Source organism: Haliotis cracherodii, unplaced genomic scaffold (genome assembly GCF_022045235.1).
Source record: "Haliotis cracherodii isolate W230 unplaced genomic scaffold, xgHalCrac1.p SCAF_2, whole genome shotgun sequence".
Taxonomy (NCBI): domain Eukaryota; kingdom Metazoa; phylum Mollusca; class Gastropoda; order Lepetellida; family Haliotidae; genus Haliotis; species Haliotis cracherodii.
Genome location: NW_027266275.1, coordinates 17,967,716 through 17,990,625, shown reverse-complemented (window position 1 = coordinate 17,990,625; position 22,910 = coordinate 17,967,716). Strand labels below are relative to the sequence as shown.

At 38.6% G+C, this 22,910-nt stretch overlaps 2 protein-coding genes and 1 non-coding gene across 3 annotated transcripts; 2 read left to right on the top strand and 1 right to left on the bottom strand.

Moving 5' to 3' along the window:
* The first annotated feature begins 1,207 nt into the window (after nt 1-1,207).
* LOC139467486 (probable G-protein coupled receptor B0563.6) lies at nt 1,208-2,404 on the top strand. The gene has a single exon (XM_071249030.1). The coding sequence runs from the start codon at nt 1,208-1,210 to the stop codon at nt 2,402-2,404; it is 1,197 nt and encodes a 398-aa protein (XP_071105131.1).
* Nucleotides 2,405-8,530: 6,126 nt separating this feature from the next.
* Nucleotides 8,531-15,956, bottom strand: LOC139468778 (MAPK regulated corepressor interacting protein 2-like). The gene is made up of 6 exons (XM_071250914.1): nt 15,877-15,956; nt 15,685-15,760; nt 12,486-12,604; nt 12,082-12,135; nt 10,518-10,565; nt 8,531-8,895 (listed from the first exon to the last, which is right to left on the bottom strand). Exons 1-6 carry the CDS (start codon nt 15,926-15,928, stop codon nt 8,819-8,821), a joined length of 426 nt encoding a protein of 141 aa, XP_071107015.1. The 5' UTR covers nt 15,929-15,956; the 3' UTR covers nt 8,531-8,818.
* A 388-nt stretch (nt 15,957-16,344) lies between these two features.
* Trnag-ccc (transfer RNA glycine (anticodon CCC)) lies at nt 16,345-16,415 on the top strand. The gene has a single exon. It is a non-coding gene; the product is annotated as a tRNA-Gly (tRNA).
* The last annotated feature ends 6,495 nt before the right edge of the window (nt 16,416-22,910 follow it).

Below are 22,910 nucleotides of genomic sequence, written 5' to 3'. Positions count from 1 at the left end.
TCTTTTTTTACGACGAGTCAGAAAAAACGGCGCAAGAGAACAAAAGTTAAGTCGTATCCAGATCACCTAGCTTAAATGCATGTCTGTAGTGGTGGTTGGCTGGCCTAATCTTGAATATTATCCTGCTGCAGTGATAATAGGTGGAATGTTGCTGCCTACAGACACTCAATCAGTCGTGGCTGACATTGACATTTCAGCTAGAACATAGGAAGCTGCTCCACTCACTATCAACTTCCTGTTCTTCATGAATATATAATAACATACACATAAACATTACGCTGCATGACTTCTCAATTACGCTGTTTCAAATCGAAATTATAGATCTCGACTAAATATAAAAAAATATCCGTTCAATGTCTTCTGAGCTGCAAACATTAATGTGAGTTTTGCCCATTTGGTAAGGTCGATTGGGGATTATGGCGGATGTTAGATTTCCCTGCATGGCAATTCGTTTTTCTTTATCAGAGGGACATTTTTCTTTATTCCACTTTTAATGTATTTAAGCGACGTGACCAAGACTCACAATATACAAAGATCATGCGATTCAAGTGAGTGAGTGAGTGAGTGAGTGGCCGACTGAATAGGATATCAATTATTAGGATATGTCATGGATGTAATTCATAGTTCCGTACTGCTAAGTCCCTACGTGCCTCTTTTCTTTAGGTGCTGTTTCCTTGCACCTAGATATTGCAAGACATTGCCGAAAACTGCCTTTTAATAAACAAGACACATTAAGATCTCTCATAATGAATGTCCTGTTTGTCTGGCAATATTGCCATTTCTGTTGGCTTGCTTTGTTAAGTTTCCACCTTTGTTATCTTATAACTTTTGTTGTTCTTACTGGTACATATATATGTTCTCTGCTTCATATTCACCTGATGAAGGAGTGAGTATATACTCCGAATCTTTGTGTTCCTCATAATAAATAAATTGGCATTAATAAATTCTCTACCTTATGTGTATCACTTCTTAAATACCATTCAAAGATTTATATATATAATTTTAGAAAATCTAGAGTAAACATCGTATTGTCAAATAAGTTTTATAATGGATGAACACTGTCTTGCCGAACAGGTTATGTATGAAGTTTGCAAGAACTGTACATGGTTATACGTAAACCATTTATCAGCTGCAACCGAAAACATTTGGACAACACTGTCTGACAATGCCTTGCTTGATATTACAGACCAAGACCAACACCCACTTCATGGAAAACATGGAAAACGCCACCACCAAGATGTCAACTTTCCTAAATCACATACCCGACAATCTTCAACTTAGCAATCTCACAACAACTACGCCGAAGTCAATACATCCAGCCGGCTACTTTGTCATCCCTGCTGAAGACATGGTCAACTTCCGGATTGCAATGTACACGACCATCATGCCTGTAACAGCTCTCGTTGGTCTTGTGGGAAACGTCATCAGTTTTGTGGTCTTATTACGTCACAAGATGCAGGACACAACCAAGATGGTTCTCCTCTCCATAACTGTGTGTGACTTTCTACACCTTATTGCGATGATACTCTTCTGTCTGATCGGAGTCACCATCGCTTTAGACTATAAACCTGGACTTTATATCTCCCGAAAAGCATTTCCATATTTCGGTTCCTACTTAAGATCGGCATTTGGTCGAATATCAAATCTTTTAATCGTTGTAATATCACTAGAGAGGTTATGTGCTGTCCTTTTCCCTTTGAAAATCAAATCACTTTGGTCAAGGAAGACAATGGGACTTTCAATATTCATCTGCAGTCTTCTGGTTGCAGCCATATTCGTTCCCTACGCCCTGGAGTTCGTGCCTACTGATTTCCCTATACCCAATTCGACACAAATGATCACAGTTCTCAAAATGTCGGAGTTCGGAAAGAACCGTGACTTTTATGCAACTCTGTACATCGTCAGAATGTTCCTCCTTCGCTTCATCCCCATCGCTGTCGTCATCATCTGCAACATCGCCATCAGTGTCAGCCTGTACCGCTCCAAGTCAAAGCGCTCCCAGATGACGGGTCAGAATCGTGACAAGACGCCTGCAGAACAGCGCATCACTCAGACATTGTTTGGTCTGGCTCTTCTGTTTTTCTTCTGCATGACACCTGGTGCCCTCAATATCCTAAGCCAGCTATTTGACTACGAATACAATTTCCCCAAAACTCGGAACAACGTCTACAACCTGGTCGGGATACTTGCAGCTTGGCTTGAAATTGTCAACTCCTCCGCAAACTTTATCATCTACATTATATCTAGCAGACGAATGCGCAGGGAGTTCAAACATGTCATCATGAACCGCAAGGGGACATTTTCAGACCAGAAGTACATCACAGACACGTCCGCAAGTGAAATGAGACTATCCACGATATCGGTCTCAGCAGTATCACAGCGAATGTGGCTAAATGGGATTTAGGCGAGTAAATCAATTTATTTAGCATATGAGTTCACTAATAAACAGTTTGATAGAAACATGAAACTCACCTTGTAGCTTGTTGAGCGGCAGCTTTATAAGTTCGGATAACTATGCAAACAAGAGAACATTGCTCATGTTGCTGGTTGTGAACTGAACTATGATGCCTCTCTGACAACAGAAATAGTTCACTAACTTTGTGAATTTCACAGCCCATTCCACTAAAACATGTTAGTAGACTTTACTAATCAGTTAGTATTGCCATTACTAGGTGGCCTTTCGGCATTAACTAAAACGTTTTAAGTAAGTAATTATATACACTTTTATTGTCGGCTTCCTACATGAGCGAAATACTCTTAGGCATACAGCAACAACACAATAATGACTACAAGGATTATTCAACCTCGAACGTGCAACTTCTTGATTTGAAGTCCGTCACGCCATCACCTGTGATGAGGAGGCTGTAGTGTCAGTTTTCCTGGTCACCATTAGCTTGGTTTTTATTTGGACATTTTTATGTTAATATTTTACCAAGTTCGTTGTATGTGTGTGTGTGTGTGTGTATTTGTTGTTTAACGCCGCACTCAGCAGTATTCCAGCAATATGACGGCGGTCTGTAAATAATCGAGTCTGGACTAGACAATCCAGTGATGGATATTATGAGCATCGATCTACGCAATTGGGATACGATGACATGCATCAACCAAGTCAGCGAGCCTGCCCACCCGATGCCGTTAGTCGCCTATTCTACCCCGGATCTCCACGGATCAATTTCGTTGTAAATCCTGGTGGTATATGTGTTATGCAAGTGCCTGTGAATCTAATTTGCACCTTTAATTATCATGTTTGTTTATCATAGTTGCTTTGGGGTATCCTCGGAAACTGCCCCGAAGGAAGAGGATGGACAACTGCAATCTGTGTGCTGCTGGAATTGCCTCAAGCCGAGTTGCTGATTCCTTCATGTGTCCACATCAGGCATATGTTTAATATAAGGAAACAGAAGTGAACAAAGAAGATCCTTTCAGAAGTTGATGTGCACCGACGTCAGCTGCCTCAACCCCAGTTTCACTACAAGAATATTGCATATTGTGCCTGTGGTGCTTTTCTATCATCAGCAGACTCTCCGTCAAATACCTCTGACAACACAATGCACCTTCTTTCGCGGTGTGTCGTTCCCATGTATTACACAACTGGATAATTTGGAAGGTCAATAAAGCAAGGCAAAATCTATTTTCATGAAATCTACAATTGAAAACATTCCACCAATACAGGCAGCTCCACAACAGCACACAGTGCGAGTAACCTATCATGGGGGACATGTATGGGGACAAGAGAGGACATGTAGTGATACGTGGAGACCCAAGTGGACAACACTTGCTCAGACACACAAGTGTTATTAACTAACACTGCATCTTGTATAGACTTTGTAAAGGTTAATCGTCGGTCTAAAGTACACTGCTCTGTGCCGCTGTGAAGCAAAGTTATGGAACAGTAAACACGTACATTGAACTGATATTCCTGGTCATACTTAAGTAGGAAGTAAGTTGATATCATAGGTTCATGGCAACAATGGCAATATAACTTGAACATATATTCCAGTTTTTAAGATATGAATCCATTCCCACATGATTATGGGTAATTTTGGATGCGGTTCACTTGCAATATATTAATGAAAAATCGTCCTTGATTTATTGCCAATGATCCTTTGATAATTTGTATAAATTGACCAGATAATTATTATACGATGGGTATAGTCTGATATCATTAGATATTTCAACTACATTGTCGGCCATCTTGTACTTCCATCACCACCAGGGGATCAGCATACCAGATTTGAATTATATACAGCATTGTTGCGATTAATCCTTGATACATTACAGTTATAATTTGTATACAATGACCAGTTAACTATGATATATTGAGTATAAATTGATATCATTAGAGATTTCAGCCATGTTGGCGGCCATCTTAGATTTTCTACCACCAGGGGCCTGCAAACTGTGTTTTTTAATTATATGCAGCATTGTTGCAATTAATTCTGAATACAATAATATAGATATCGGTATAAATTGACCAGATACTCCTGATATATTGAGTATATATAGATATCATCAGAAATTACAGCCATGTTGGCGACTATCTTGGAGTTTTCACCAACACCAATAAGATTGTTTGTCGATAATAATCAAAGAATTACACTACTAACTCCGCGGGGCACGGGCATTTCCAATCGAAGATGTTCTTCCTCCACAAGCAAACAAACGTTTGCTGGTTTCCTTTGATAAGATCAAACCTGTGAACTCTCTGAATCTGTACTATTAAAAGCTGTGTGAAAAGAAATATAAATGATACTTCTAAAGCTTGAGTTGGTCAAAAGAAAATGATTTCCACAACGAAAACAAAATCATTGAGTTGTTTGATATGCATTTCTTTGAAGTTGAAGGATGAAGTAGACACAACGTCTTTAATATATATATAGAAGATGTTGTCCTTAAACTGTCTATTTGATGCAATCTAGTTTGTACAAATACAACTTGTGTGCTCGGTCTTTTGAATTGCTGTCGCGTGACAAATCCCCGACATACTGGTTTATTTCATGAATGTGTTGTTTTGTTGCGGACATGTTTTATCCTCAATTAGACGTCCTCGGTAATTAGCTGAGAAAAAGAAGCACAAGCTGCAGCTCACCTGAACGTCTGTTAAATATTTGCAACATGTGGTTCAAAGTTAAAGGGTAATAAAAATATGCAAACATTATGACATTTTTATTATGGCTGCAATGTGAGCAAATATCTAAGACTGCATTACCACACACACACACACACACACACACACACACACACACACACACACACACACCAGCCCTTAATCTCACAACACACCCACACACACCCTACAATAAAGGCCTAACGTAGTGGTATTACAGTACACAAAATGTGAACTGACCCGTGGAGATCCGGGTGGAATAGGTCTTCGGCAACCCATGCTTCCCGTAAAAGACGACTAAGCTTGTCGTAAGAGGCAACTTGGTTGATGCATGTCATCGTATCCCATTTGCGCGGATCGATGCTCATGATGTCAATCACTGGATTGTCTGGTCCAGACTCGATTATTTACATACCGCCGTCATATAGCTGGAATATTGCTGAGTGCGGCGTTAAACAACAAACAAAATGTAAGCTAAAACCAGAGACGTGGCCAGTTACGCTCTTTCTGCCAACTTGTGACTCACAGTTTTGGCCAGTTGTGTTACCCAGTTACAGCCATCCCAGGCCTAACTGTGCCACTTTAATGCAACAATATAAAATAGTAATAGGGCGGTTTTTAGAACCTATTTCCTGCTACATTGAAATATTATGCTTATAAATGGGAGAAGGGCTGAGGTAGACAAACTACAAACGAGGTGTAGTTAATGTGTCCTTGATCGGGTGGTAGATCTATTTAAAAACAAAGTAAACATTATTGTTCACTGGACATGCCACGCCAGATTACGCCGACCCAGGCGAAAAGGCCGTAACCGGCTTGTATCGGGTGAAAGTGCTTGACAGTCTACTATGACATTAACAAATACTTGATTCTGATTAATTAAAATATGATTAAACTCAAATTCTGGCCTGTAGCTGACCTATTTACACATGTGTGATTACGCGTTCTATCGGGTTTAAAACGTTATTGTTGTCGCGGTAGAATGGGAGTAAACCTACTGCGCTCGGTTCCAAATTAAAAAAAGAGGTATCGATTCTGTCTTGAAGAGTTTCAAAACACAGTAGGTTTATCTTCCAAGTGTGTCCATTTTAGCAGTAAGCAGTGAAAGTTTAAAAAATAAAGGATCTACCATGTCAACGTCTTGAATGTAAAACCGCCTGTGACGGAATGGTTTGAACCTTTTTATGCACTTGTATAGCGTCTAACCGTCCAGCTACACATCTGCTTTGTGGCGATTACAAGAAGACATGGTAAATACAGGTCACGTCAACGTCAATAAGCTTTGAATTAACAAAAAAGTTGTAAGTTGACGTCGGAAGGAATTAAGAGAGTCTTTTTGTTTCTGTTCGATTGATATAAAGTTCCAGAGCTTTGGAGTTGTAACAGAGTGGATGAGGAGTCGTTGTTCTTGTGCTGATCCTAAATACTCATTCTGGTTGATACATTTGAATTTGTTATTTGTTTGTTTGCTTGCTTGTTTGTTGTTCAACGCCCTATCCAGCAATATTCCAGCTATATGACGGCGGTCAGTAATTAATCGAGACTAGATCAGACAACCGAGTGATGGACATCATGAGCATCGATCTACGCAATTGGGATACGTTGACATGCATCAACCAAGTCAGCGAGCCTGACCATCCGATCCCGTTACTTGCCTCTTACAAGCATAGTCACTTCTTACTTCTCCACGGGCTGAATCAGTTCTTTGAGGTATCCTTGGGAGCAGTCATCATTTAAATCAGAATTTGACAGAGACAGAATCAAGAGGCGCTGAGGCCCGTCTGAATGTGTGAGAATATATGCAACAACATAGATCAAATTATTTGAAATTAAATAGTAGTAAGGACATGCCCTAAAGGTTCATGAAAGGATTACGCATAAATAATTAATAACTGTTTTTGTACAATTTCAACGCCAAAGCCATGCATAATATTGGTTTATTATTTGAGAAATCTAAATGACACGCTTGCTGGGCCCACACTTCTGCAAATAAATAAACAAGGGCAACAAGCTCAAAACAGTTTACCATAAGTCCTCAATTAAACGCCGAGCCTCCATTTTACGTCGGGTTGTGCTTATGCACGGAGCCCTCCCCATTATAATCCCCCGCCAAGAAGTGGGAGGGGGACATAGGAATGGGTGTTGTCCTTCCGTCACGTTTCGTTTCCAAAGCTTAACTCGGAAACCGTCTTATGTTTTATTACGAAACTTTGCAGATTTATCTAACACATGCTGAACTGGCAGATATCAATGTTTTGTTTTGGGTTTTTTTCTGAAAAAAATGTGTGTGTGTTTCCTTGTCATCTGGACTCAAATACGCGTAGCATTCATTCATATGTTATAATGAAACTTTCCATATATATCAAACACATGTTGAACTGCACGGTGCCTTTTGCTGTTTCCTTGGCAACAGGTTAGACTTAACCCAAATACAGGTTACTTTCATTACCAGAGCGTAACTTAAAAACCAGATGGGCTAAGGTGTTCATTTCACGATCATATATCCATATTTGTTTTCATTGTTCATATATCATCCATGCCAATTTACACTGATATTAACAGAGTACTGAAATCGTCATGCTATTTTGCATATACTACAAAAAGATCTAATGATTTACTTTACTCTGATATGGTCTCATGGTGCCAGTACGCAATTCCGAGTAGGGCGTCGATCGTAACCAATGTGTACAATATTAGTGAAGAAGAAAGTGATGATTTCCAGCGCTCAAATGGAAGAATATGTTATCTCATCTGCCACATCATTGAACATCCTATTTCTGGAGAGGGTCCAGTAAGCAAGGTCTGCTTTAATTTACCTCAATGCAGATTATAATGTCAAAAAAATATGTTTAATCAGTACTTGCCAGCAAATTAAAAGTAAACATAATATCCGGAAAAATCTGTATTTTTAGTACAATGTCCATGTACCTCATATTTGTCCTTAGACACTTACATATTTTAACTGTATTATTAACATTCGCAAAATGTACATTCTCAAATGGTACTCGAGTTGCAGCCCTACACCAAGTCACCAGGACCGACACATTTAGATGCGTAGGAAACAGAGAACCTCCGTTGATGTTTCCGTTTCATTGACCACTTAACAGCACAAATTGTACATAAACACCTATACAGATTGGTGGAAAGCAAAGTGTGTGACAATGATATGGTAGTACTGTCCAGGGTTGCATCATAGCTCTGAATTCTGGTAAAAGATCCGTGACACAATCCTCCTGCCACTGCATCCCCTTTATGGATATTGTGTGAAGCTGATTGCTTAGTTGAAGAATCTACATGCTTATTGTAAGTTTAACTCACAAACATACAACTTTAACTTTGAAATATACCGTTTTGTACTTTACAACTTCGTAGAGTCACTCTAATATTACATCTGATTTTGATATACAAATCAAACCCTCAGAATGGTGATGTTGAAGTGTTTATTGTCATCAAAATGGTCACAGTTTACAGGTCAGAATAAAATGACAATTTCAACATGGACAATATTTATGTTGATCATCCAGCAAATCTTTCACAACTTAAAATAAACACAACACATTGGATTAAAATTGTCAAAAAGTTTATATTACAGAATATAAATTACATGTTAAAATCTGTTTCACAGTTTGAGGAAACTAGTTGTCAAAAGACAAAGCTAAAAATATCTACAGCCAAGTTTGTTTGAATACTGTAACAACAGCTGTGGAGATTTCAACTGGATTCTGTCAAGTCTAGCTTTTCCAGTGTTCTTTTCCCCCAAAATTCCTCCAGATCAAATGCCTTGAATCCTGAAAAAATATAACAAACATTAACTAAACTTCATGCAGTGTAATAAAGGTGAGGTGAGGTGAAATTGGGTTTAACGTCGCGTCCAAGATTATTGCACTTATATAGCTATGTGCATGCACATGTGTGTGTGTGGCTGCATGTACTAGTCCGGACTGATGCCGATTTGTAGCGCAAGCTCACGGAGATACCATGCCGCAGTTGAACATGAATATCCCACTCAATCACAGTATACTGACACCGAGCCGACCAGTCCTTGTTTTAGCCCCTTTATGCCGAGTACCATCTTTTCATGTCTTTTGGTATGAATGCCTGGGGATCAAACCCCAGACCTACCGTTCTCCGGGTGGATGCTCTACCACTAGACCATGGAGGCGGTGTGTAATGGGCCTACCTTTAGAATACCTTTAGAATACATAAATTCTTATCCTTACTTTAGAATACAGTACCACAAACTTTTAAAACATGTGACAATATCCTATGAGCTAATTTGTATTATTTTGTTGCCAGTCATACCAGGGAAACAATGCCCTGTGAAGTCAGGGGTCATCGAAAGAGCATAAGCTCCTCCCAGTGATCTATCATCTCTAAGGGCAATGTTGAATATGCCAAGCAATGTTGAATATTTGGATTTTTGTTTACTAAATAGTAAACGCTAGTTAATAAAAGCACTTTAATTTTTAATATATTTTTTATTTCATAATTCAAGTGGCTAAAATGCTGATAAATGTGAACTAATATACATATATTATTTTTTCAATTCTTTAATTTTCATTATTATGCAGAGGAATGCAGTTTATAAGGTAATATTATATTGGCGCTGAACACATCCAAATATTGCAGGTGTTAGGGTAGGTTACCCCGAACTCTATCCTTAGCCCTTGGATCACTTTTACGACCAATCACCCCTTTACTATCATTAAGGTTAGGGAATGGGACGAGTGTGCCAAATGGCATGGGAATACTCATACGAGACACCATGCCTACCCATAACCTTCGTAAGTGTCTGTCACCTGTTTGACCCTTTTCATTCAATTATGTAATGGCGTAGGCATGACTAGGTAAATTTGCATTTAGTTTCACAATGTGGACGTAGCTCAGTCGGTTAGCTGTAGGGGTAACAATCCGAAGGTTTTGAGTTCGCGTCCGACAGATTCTACCCAAAACTGATTGCTTGTCTTTGAGACACATGACCTACGGCAGAGATCATCCTGACAAGAAGTTGTGGTACTGTTTTCTAAAGACAAATTTTGGGCTCACTGAGTGAGTGATTATTGCTTAACAACGCAGTTATTTTGAGGCAGGACCAGAGAAACCAATGGTCGATACATGAGCAAAGACATAACAAGTCTTGTCATGCTATGTAAACAACCAGTCCTCATTCAAACATGCGACAATGGGGACCTATCCTGTCTGGAAACCCTACTGACACTCAGATCATAAATTCATTATAACAGCAAAGTTAATTTCAAGTTGTATGAAAGATCCATAATTAGAACAAATAATGCATGACGAAAGCTCATTTGGACATTAGGGTCGGGTGAGCAAACAAAAATACTCTTTAAAGTTAAAAAGTTAAACATATCAAATTTTCCAACATAAAAGTACAAGACAGGACTCCAACCTTGCAATCTTGGATTTGGATTCCTCTCTTTGTACCACAGAGGGGCGTCTGTAAAAAAAAACCATCAGATCAGTGTACAAGGTATGAACATCAAAATTTGAGAATAATTAACCATTAAAATACCCAAATAACATTCCAAGTGGATGCCTCATGATATAATTCTGAACAGATTAAATTAAATTCTAATAGATATTACAATTTACAAGTGTTAAATAAACTATTAACATTAACTTCAAAATCATAAAATTTCAGTGAGGTTCAATAGAACAAGGGAAGTAACTCCTAGTCAGTTTTTTTAGAGTAAAAAATATACAGGACTATACAAATTAAAAAAAAAACGGAAGTGTGCATGGAATTTCTCTGACTTGATACAGGGCTCCAGATAAAGGCTGTATGGGGGTATGTATGGATGAAAATATGCACGATATGGTTGGGCATAATTTAGAAAACATATCACATTCGCATCACGGCATACATGTATGTTTAACATTCATTTATAGACGTAATACTCAAAAATTATATTCTGATTTAAGCACAATCGCACAGTGATGTACAGCAACCACTGTCAGATAACTGTTATTGATGTCTTGAAATGAATTATAGATGACAGAGAATGGATACATATATCATATGCCATACTTCGACTCGTTAAATGTCATGTTTGTTGTAGTTTGACTGTTATACGTCAACATAGATTTTTCTCAAGCACAAGCACAGAGCCTGAACTGTGTTTATATTGTCTCCTACATAAACAATATCCGGCAATAGTGATCAGCTGTACCAAAGGTAGTGCTACATTTATGGTTATTATCTTAAATAATTATAGTAAAGCAGCAACTAGAATAACACGAGATTGGAATGTATTATTCCTGATAAAATATTAGTTTCAAGTACAATTCTTAAGATCATTGCACCACCTTTATATCATTGGGTAAATTTGGACCAAATCACCAGGAGATTATGTGAAAACGTGTGCAGGGTTGATTACTGTTTCTGGTTAAGGTTACGAGAAAATACACACGGTAATCTAAATCTCTACATATAGAACTGGAAATACAACTTAAATGGTAAATCATCCTGTCTAGGGATGTTTTATCTCAAATTTCAAATTTGTATTAACCAAGTTTGTTATCACTTGTTCGTTGACATGACTTTGCCGAAGGGATACATTGTAAATAATTTCTGCTCATTTTTGTCAATTTTTCCCCTATTATACAATAGACATACATGTACAACAAGGAAAGTATTTTTTATTGACCTGTTTACACGACAGTAGCAATGCTAAGGTGCATGTCTAAAATGAAATACAAATTTAATCCATTAAATTCCATTCAGTACTCTGAGTGTACTCTATCATTTTGCCAGTACTCCTATATTGAAATAATAAAGAGTACTCCTGATGCTGAAAACTTACCTGGTGCCCTAATCAACACTAAAATAAAAGCTGTGTTCTCGATTTTAGAAAGTTAATTAAATATAAATTTAATTAACATTGTGTGCAAACATTATTTGTGTAGAAATCATACAATTAAGCAAGAAAATCAAACATGTGAATAAACCTTACTTTCTCTTTCTGATTTCTTGCCTACTTCAAGTTCATGTCGAACTTTGTTCCAGGCTGCAATGAGAGGAAATTTTCATTAGTGCTATGCAAAAATACCATGCCATCGGTACTATGACACACAATCAACCAAGTTGCACATCATCACCAACCTATCACATCATCCACACACTACAATAATGATGAAACTGCACAGTGATAATCCACTACAACAAGGCCATCCTCTCATTTGAATTTGAATTCCTGGGAGATCACCTTTTTACCCATGGTAACTATGTCACAGATTATCTTACCCGTAGTCACCAAGACCTATTTTGTACATTATCCTTGTAGTTCTAACTTTCAGATACAGAAAAGGTGAAATAAGTGTGGAGAAATTAAATAGAAAAAGGAAGACATATGCTTACCATCATTTAGGTACTTTACAATATCTTCATGTTGTTGAGAGATGGGCTCCTGTGGCGCACTGTTGCTCCTATTTACATGAGCACGCTTGCCATTAACATTAAAAACAGGTTTGGGGGAGCTGCAAAAGAAGTAAAATAGTGTTACTCAAGCAATTTGTTTTACGGTAACTGGTGAGGCAAGTGTAGAGTAGACAATGATGCCTTGGGCCCATTAACTGAAAATTTCAAATACTCCAGTTGTGCCCACACTGGCCTATACAACATAATGTCAAAATGCCCCATTTGGGCCTTTTTACAAATTTAGGGGCTAAATACTAAAAGCAGAAGGGCCCCTCCTAGTATTATCCGTGCTCAGTGAAATCCAGTGATCGATATTGTGAGCTACGATCTAGGCCAGCAAGGTACGATGACACACAATCAACCAAGTCACAAAGGCTGACCATCTGATCCAGAGCTCCAGATAACTTTTTGAGCAATTGAGTTTTTACTCTTGGGTTTCTATTTTAATTGGGTTACCAACATTTTTTCACTCATCTATTCATCACTCTAATGGATTTTTCCCAAAATTAGTGAACATTTTAAGATTTAAAAAAAAATGATGAAATAATGATTTAGATCTATATTACTGTTCTAAATATATAGGCTTGACTTGGAGAGTAAATTAGCTCCTAATTCTGTTTCGGTAATTATCTCCTTTATACGCATGCTGAAAAAGCTTCATTGGCTATTGAAGCGAGCTGGTTTTCTTAATACATTTTTTCATTTAATGCATTCGTTTCTGTATGCAAGTTAATTTAAAGTAATTGGGTTTTGAATATTTTGGGGTTTTTTTAATCAAATACGCTGCTTATCTGTAGCTCTGTGATCTATTTAGTCGTTGGAATGTCTCTTACAGCCAGTATAGGTTGCTGGCAACCTATTCTGACCCAAAACCCCCGGGGCCTTTACACTAGAACAGACATGCACACAACGCTTAGGGCAGTGGTGAAGCTGTGTATAGTGTTCGTCGTTTGCTTTGTTTCAAGCTTTTGGCAAGTTGGTGATTTGTGGTTGTTGTGATCATGGTTATTAAAAAGAGCATTAAACTTTGATTTTCATTCAAATTTAATTATTTCAACATCCAGCAATAGCAACTCAGTTTTAGTCCACTAGTCCTTATAACGATAACATATAGCAAACCCCTTAAAAAGGACAAATTTCTTCTAGTCCTTATACCTTACCTATTGGGCAAATTGGCAAGGACAAAAGGACAAGTGCCAATTTCTAAGGCTGACATCCCTGACAACTAGGTAATGAAAAATAGCCTTAACTGACTTACTACAAACAAGAAACATTGTGCCTTATCTGGATCATGTGGATAGAGATGCTGATGTTAACAATAATGAGAAATTGACTGCCAATGGTTCAGATTGACTGTATCCCCTCCGGTTTCCTATTTTCAAGGCCGCAAACTGTGATTTCAGGTCATTTTCCTAGAAATACTCACATGTATGTAAATACTGTTTAAACAAAAGATATGATACAGGTTGACTTAATCAGTTGAAAAAAATATATGATGCATGATGGATGCAGATCTTCGCATGAGTCATTTCATGTGTAATCTGTTTGTATTCACTTACAGATGATGTTTTACTGCACACCTTTTTGGAAGTGTACCAGAATAATTCTGTTAAAAAATGCTTTCAAATTTTACTAATAGTTACTAAATGTCAAAATGAAAACACTGTAAAACAGTGCATGAGTTCAAGCCGCCTTTAACAGTATTCTAGTTACATCGCGGCATGTCAGCTTAATGTTGGAGGAAACCCTGAAGTGATGGATGTCTCCGACATTTACCACTTTGGTGAAACCCACAAGCTTGGGTGTGGTGCTGACAAACCCAGAAACATCTTCAGGGCGACCTGGGATTCGAACCCACAATCATAAGCATATCCAAGGAATGCAAATCCGCACAGTGTATTGTGGAACCTTCGACTGGGCCACCCGTACCCCTTTGTGAAACAACATTTAATCCATGTGCTGTATTTGCCGTATTAAGTGCCCTGCTCTAGTAAGCACCCTCTGACCAACTTCTAGACCAATCTATAAGCGCACCATACTAAAAACTCAAATGGACAACAAAGTCTATATTTGCTTGTTCATCTTTACACCATTCTATTTCTTTACAGAAAACAACAGGTGCAGATGGATCATATCAACATTCTAACTTTGGGATTAATCCATCTGATTCTTTATATTGTACATAATTATCATGATTATAAAATACTTTTTTTGTAACATTTTCAGGTTTTGACATAGAATGCCTTGAGGAGATGTTTCCTGAACACTGAAAATTTGGTCATTTAGCATTTAAAATACAATAAATCATGAGCTCTTACTAACGCTGCTCCTGTTGTTATAAACTTCCAGCAAAAGTTCATGTCAGACTCTCATTAAAAACTTCAAATCTGATTCTTGAAAATATCACTTAAATGGCAGTCTGTGACTTCAGCCACTGGTCCGAAGCCGGAGTCTAGTAAAAATCCTTTTGGTCTGATAAAAATCAATATATACATGTTTCAAACTGCATCAAACCCAAGAAGTATTATCAGGAAATAGGTTCAAAGCAACACTTATGTTGGGGGTTCAAAATATAAGGTTGACTGAGATACATCCTGAAAACAACATATCTATTTCAACTTTTTACTGACGGCCTTTTATTGTTTTAGCTTATTTCACACTAGTATTATCTTGACCATATTTACATAGAGCAGATATACATGTTTCATGACACTTGCTCAAACTGATACTCTATTTGAAATCACGATCACAAAATGGGCGTGGTTACACTGCCAGGTGCGCGGAGTGACCAATGGCAAGGTTTGATGTGATTTCATCATCATCTTACAACCAACACCATTTTGCTTTCTCAGAGATGATGCTTTTAATACTTTGGGTACATATTATGAATATCTAATCCCGCCAGATTGGCCAAAGCCGGCACAAATGCTACTTTTGTAAAGCTAGTGAAATATGTGGAGTTACTTAGCGCGTTATCGTGCTCTTATCCCCGCTGAACTTGGAAAAACCCGACCTTGAGTCGGATGGTCAGAACGAGCAGTGTTTTTGCTTTGCATTTTAATACAACGACTCTTCTACGTGGTGGTATTAACATGAACTAACGCGCAGAATAATTAACTTCCGGTATTCAATTTCTCACCTCATAACGGGCTCTCCAGGAGCACGTTTTGATGAAATATCCCGACTTTCGAGGCTATCTAGTTGCTTCGGTGGACCTGAAATTGGTCAAAAAGTGTGATCAAAACATTCTCGGAAAGCTAATCTTTTCAACGAATCATATCTGACAGTATTGCGTTCCATAGAACATCTCGAATCTGAATTTTAATCTTACCTCTGCGGGTACTCGCAACAATTTTGCTGGGACCCCTCGACAATGCATACATCCCTTGTCGTCTGCCTGTCGTCTGCGCATCATTCTGCGCTGTTGATGCTATTTCCCTTCTGCAGGTTTCATGTGTAAAGACGAAGATTTGCTGCTACTTCTTCTTTTGTACATCTTCAATTATTACATTTTGTGTATATATCTTTATACTATGAAGGTATGACTGTGTAGATATACCCTTTTAATCATAAATTGAGATAAAATAATACAAACTCTGTATAATAAAGAATATGTTCACGTGAAAATGGTACATTATGCATGTCGTTATTTGTGGATGTTTTATGGATTTATTGTGAATCGACCCATGCAATCACTATTTCAATAATATCTGATGAATTCTCAGTTAATTACAACCCTTAATTAAGTTGCCATACTGGCGATGTTTAAAATTATTAAAAACGAGGAACAATTTATGTAGCGCCGCTGGTGTAGTGGTATCATGCAAGATTCCCATTCTTGCGACCCGGGTTCGATTCCCGGGCGGCGCACATTTTGGTGTTATGTTTTAGATCTATATACTTTCTTTATCGGCCAGTTGACATGAGGTTTAACGTCGCGTTCAAGATTAATGCACTTATTTAGCGATGTGCATGCACGTGTCTGTGTCTGTGTGTGTGTGTATGTCTTCTTGTACTAGCCCTGACTAATGCTGATTTTATAGTGCTAGCTGTTCACCGACCAGTTATCGCCATATTTTTCATGTTATTTCTGAAATATTCTATGTACAAAGTTAACTGTTCAAATAACTTTGATTTGTGTGGTACTATTAGCATATGTGCGTATTTATGTCCTTTGGAAAAAAATCAGTGTCTCTTCTAAAGTTGCATTTGTGTAAGGTGATAGTTTTTGTTTTTTAATATTTCTTCACAAGAGTCAGTTTTGTTCATCATATTTGGATAAATATTTCCCTCTTCTAATGAAAACGAGCAAAAGTAAAGCGAGAGCAATCTCGTGCGTGCTATAACGGGGACTTGGCGATAACTGGTCGCTAGCCAGTAGCCCACTTAGACACCATGCCGGAGTTTAACATTAATACCCCACTCAGACACCGTATACCGACTCCGAGCTAGACCAGCATCTAGTCTCTGAAATAAACATATTTTACATATTTGTTTAGTTATAAAATATAATAGAAGGGGGCCAGAGATTTTCTTCATTTTCTGATACTACAAGCGCAGTAGGCCTAATCTAGATTTGCCAAACGTTATAGACTTGCAAGGGCTGTATTGGGTATATTTGTTTCAGGGTCTGTATGACCAGTCCTTTAAATTATAAGCAACCAACCAAGTGGTTACTTCACTTTACTTTTCGCCCCGTGAAGATCCCGGGTAGAACAGGTCTTCAGCAACCCATACTTGCCGTAAAAGGCGATTATGCCGTAAGAGGCTACTTACGGGATCGGATGGTCAGCCTCGCTGACTTGGTTGATGCATGTCATCGCATCCCAATTGCGTGGATCGATGCTGATGATGTCAATCACTGGATTGTCTGGTCCGACCACGATTATTTACAGACCGCCGTCATACAGCTGGTATATTGCTGAGTGCGGCGTTAAACAACAAAACACTTTACTTTTCCGCTAAGAAGTAAAATAGATTCCTTCTCTTGGTGATTTCCATCAGCCAACATTGATATATCTATTATATTTTGTCTGGAGCAAATAGGAAGATCACCAATTTGCTTCACCTGGAGAAACATTAAAATACACAATTTCACAGATAATCATTCTGTTGCAAGGCTTGGCTATCATTGAATCTGCAACCTCATCTACAAACCTGGATCTTGTAAAACTTAAGCCGAGTCAGTGCAATTAATGAAAATTACAAATCTGAAAATTATTCCGCAGTTATGTAACTAGAGGCACTAAAATTCTGCTTTGGGTGCAAAACATGTTTCTTTCACCTCAGTATAGGTGGTAAATCATATATCCAAGAATGTCATTTCTTATTGTGTATAATATATCAGATTGCAATGTCCGACTTTTGCCATGACCATTATTCTAGTTCTCTTTGAGAGAAAAAATTGTTTGTTGGTTGGTTGGTTGTTTTACGCCGTACTCAGCAATGTTCCAGCAATATGACGGCGGTCTGTAAATAATCGAGTCTGGACCAGACAATCCAGTGATGGATATCATAAGCATCGATCCACGAAATTGGGAGCGGTGACATGCATCATCCAAGTCAGCGAGCCTGACCACCCGATCCCGTTAGTCGCCTCTTACGACTAGCATAGTCGCTAATTTGCAAAGACAAACCCACCTAAATCACAATGTCATATACTTACACCTATTTTGATTTGATACCATTTTTAAGAGACAAATTGAGGCACTGTACTCTTCATTCCACAGTGATTGAAACATGATTCTAAAGGGTTTTATCACCACTGGATATATTAAGCGATTGGGAGGTTGTGTTGTATAATAAGGCTCGGGCTAATTGGCAGTTTCAACGAATTTGATTAAAGTCCCTCTCTTTGTCTGCTGTTTCAAATCTTATGATACACAACATTTGGCAGTTAATGATTATCCTCATCACAGAGGAACAGTGTACGTCTCGATTTCTCTCATGGTATTAACTGCAATGTCAGAAAGAGACAGAAACTGTGCACCAGACAGTAGAACCTCGTCCCCCTTCATGTCACATCAAACCTACTTTGCGGATCTTTTATAAGAATTCTATGAGGCTACACAAAAGAAGCTCTGATCCTGACTTCTCCCCATGAAGGTCCGGGCAAGAACTAATCCCCAGCATCCAATCCGCCCGGAGAGTGGAAGGTCCGGGGTTCGATCCCCGACCGCGTCATACCAAAAGACGTTGAAAGATGGTACTTGTTGTTACCCTGTCTGGCGCTCGGCATTAAGGGGCTAAAACAAGGACTGGTCGGCTCGGAGTCAGTATACTGTGTCTGAGTGGGGTATTCATGTTCAACTGCGGCATGGTATCTCAGTGAGCCATCACTATAAATCGGCATCAGGCCGGACTAGTACAAGCAGCCACACAAACACACACACGTATACATGCACGTCGCTACATAAGTGCAATAATCTTGGACGCGACGTTAAACCCCATTTCACCTCACCTCACCCAGCATCCCATGCTGGCCGTAAACCTATAGGCGACTGACGGAAACGAGTAGTCAGGCTTGTTGACTTGGATGATGCATGAAAATGTATCCAAATTGTGTAGATCGATGTTCATGATGTCAATAACTGGATTGTCTGGTTAAGTCTCATTCATGCATGTCCTGGCCGCCGTCATGTAGCTGGAGTATTCTGATTTTGGCGTTAAACGAACTTGGACAACTCAGTCATTGAAGCACATATGCCCATAACCACAGGCATGTGTACGGCCACTTTGTAACAACCGTTTAAGTAAATTTGTGAAGTTTCACCAACGTATGACAAGAATTACAACAGTCTCTGTTCTTGTCTCTCATTTCACCACCAAGTTCATCACTGCAAACTGATGTTTGACGGGTGAACATTTATCAGAACAAATATTGGCCTAATTACTTAAAAGGCGATCGTAAACGTCTGCTGTACATGCAAAATAGCATCAGTCCTTGTGAGAAATGGTGTACAACATCAGGTTATTCTTTATTTGTGAAATATTTTTTTTATCTTGCATGATATGGCAAACGAATTACTCGAGCATGATATCCGAAGCTGCCTAGAGCTTCAAATCCGTTTGGCCACTTATCTATTCTTAGCACAATGTGGTCTGCGACCTCAGCTACCAGTGCAATGAAAAAGTCTAGTCAATCAGGTTTAACTAATAATAGTCAACATATTAACCCCTGTATCAACTCCCTGTGAAGACTCCAAAGTGTCTGGCACAGACTACCATACCATGACATTCGGTGTTCTGATCAATGGCTGGCAGGTCCAACCAAACGAGCCCTCTTAACCCTGAGACAGTTTCGTTACCTGAGGTTGATCACTGTTTCATACTTAGTAGTTGAAGACAAAAATGTGAAAGAATGAGGCTCGTTTCAACTTTGAAAAATAAAGTAGATGTATTTGTTAGGTACGATCTGGTTGCATGGGAGCAGGTCAAAGCGGTCTCAATGGGAAAAGTCAAAATGGACACACTCTATAGTCAAAACGGACACACTCTATAGTCAAAACGGACACACTCTATAGTCAAAACGGACACACTCTATAGTCAAAACGGACACACTTTATAGTCAAAACGGACACACTCTATAGTCAAAACGGACACACTCTATAGTCAAAACGGACGAACTTTATAGTCAAAACGGACACACTCCATAGTCAAAATGGACACACTCTATAGTCAAAACGGACACACTCTATAGTCAAAACGGACACACTCTATTGTCAAAACGGACACACTCTATAGTCAAAACGGACATGAAAGATTTGAACGGCCACAACAACAAAAAATCAAAATGGCTACACAAAAAAAATAAAGACTACAAACGTATTATCATGTCACAATAAAAATATCGCCACTTACGACAAGCAAAGTCGGCTCTTACGGCAAGCATGGGTGGCTGAAGACCTATTCTAACCTGGATATTCACGGGGCAAAATACTTATATACATGATTGTGAAGGGTGTGGTCAGTAGTAGAGCAACTCCCTCCAATCCCCGCATGACATTCCCATACCAGGTTTTACAGTATACATACCAACAACAGAACGCACCATGGTCAAAAACGTGCTTCCGGCGGAATCAGTATTGCAGTTAAGAAACGTGTATGTGAACGTGAGTTCTAAGCCTGACTAACTTTCAACTGTGGGACATAACAAAGTGAACTAGTCAATGTAGTACATTGTTTGAGTAGGTCAGTGCAATTGTATTTGGTCTTTTGAGGCCGTTTGTATATTAGCGACAGCCAGTTGAATGTGATAGGGGTTCAAATGGACACAGGAATGGAAAAGAACGAGTACCAAGCATGTAGTCATCAAGTTTTTGACTTCAGAGAAAAGTACTCCCCAAGAAATTTATGACCGCATGTCACAAGTGTATGGGAAAAAGTGCCCTATCTATTCCACTGTTAAACGTTAGGCAGCTATATTTAAGGCTAGGGGAACAAGCCTTGATGATGACTGTAGGTCTGGACGTCAACTACCATCAATGAAGATTCAATCAAGGTCATAGAAAAAACTTTTGCTGTCAGGTAGACGTATTACACAGGTCTAAGCCATGCATCCATTGAAACTATTATTCATAAACATTTACAGATATGGATGCCAAACCTTCTAAATTCTTATCTTAAGGAAAAGAGAACTGACATTGTCAGAGACAATCTAGAGCTAATTGGGGAGGATTTCGTCAAATTCAAAAAGAGATTAGTAACTGGTGATAAACATGGGTCTACCATTATGATCCCGAGTCAAAACGTCAATCCATTGAATTACACCTTCAAGTCTTCAGGATCAGTGAAGAAAGTTCTGGTTGGTTGGTTGTTTAATACCGCACTCAGCAATATTCCAGTTATATAACGCAGGTCTGTAAATAATCGAGACTCGATCATTTACAGACCGTCGTCATATAGCTAGGATATTGCTGAGTGCTGCCTTAAACAACCAACCAACCAACAAGTTATGGTCACGCGATGAATGCTGACTGCTGGAGTTCTCGTCAGACCTCTCGACTTGCAAAGGCTGCTGTGCGACCATGTTGGTTCGAAGAGCTTCCTCATCCTCCTTACTCGCCAGACAAGGCACCAAGTGATTTCCGCCAATTTCCTAACCTGAAACCTTCGTGGAAAACGCTATGACAACAACGATGACGTCAAAGCTGACGTGAATGGGGTTTTCAGGGTGGCTTCAGAAAAATTCTCCCTGATTGGAATTGAAAAGCTTCACTATCGATATGAGAAGTGCAGGGTGATTATGTTGAAAAATTAAATCAAAAACACTTTCACAAATGTTAATTTTGTTTGTTAGGCATAGAACTTTGGGACCAGCCCTCGTACTTACTCCTATAAGGCATCAACCATGCTTCCACTGAACACTTTACTGACTTGGAGTGGGAAATTTCTAGAGTAAGTAATCTCACCAAATATGTCTGTATGATATGATATGATTGCTAGAACTAAGTCTCTTCCAGACTTCATTATTATTGATGACTTTTTAACAAAAGTGCTAATATCGATGACGATATCCTCCAATCAAGTGTGTAAATCCTCACATCTAAAGGGTTTAGTATCGACAGGAGTTCAAGGGTCATTAACCAATTCATATAACAATAATCTGTTAGATATATGTAAAACCACTAATTATATATGTAGGCGAAGACCCTCATTGGGACCCTCGCCTGTAAAAATGAAAGTGTTCTATACTACTGTTTAGCCACTGCAGAGCTGTTCCCCCTCTCTAAATGTTTTACAGTATGTGACTTTGACCCTGCATTCTCTGATATTCATTGCGGTGTACAGTTTTCATTTCCGTGTCAATAACAATGATAGTACTGGAGACGAACACGATGTTTACATTAATTTTCATGGAACAAAGCTAATCAACAGGTGGGAGCCTGAGAAAGGCGATATCTTCCTCCAGCAAATAGATATGTGTTTTGTTGAAGATCTATGTAAACAAATTAATTCCACCCAGGTAGATAATGCATGATTCAGCGTTGAACCTGTTACAAATGTAATCTGTGTTAAGTTACCTTCTGCTAATAAGTACCTTTGGCTCAAAACCTTTAACCAGAAGATATGACAATAATCCCAAACCATGGTTCGATGCAAACTGTATATAAATCAGCCCCCAAACAATATCATAAAAGCAAAAGGAATTTTGAAAAAAAACTTTAAGTTATCATAATCGGCAGGTACAGCAAAATTCAAAAGCAATCAAATCGGTCATTTAAACGAAAATGTACTGAAAAGCTGCGTGAAACAAAAGGAAAAAATCCTAACGCTTTCTGAAGTATTTTAAAATCTTTTACTAAAAGGTATGCTTATAGTGAGATTAGTTCTCAGCAATATGTACGACTATTTTAAAGAACTGAA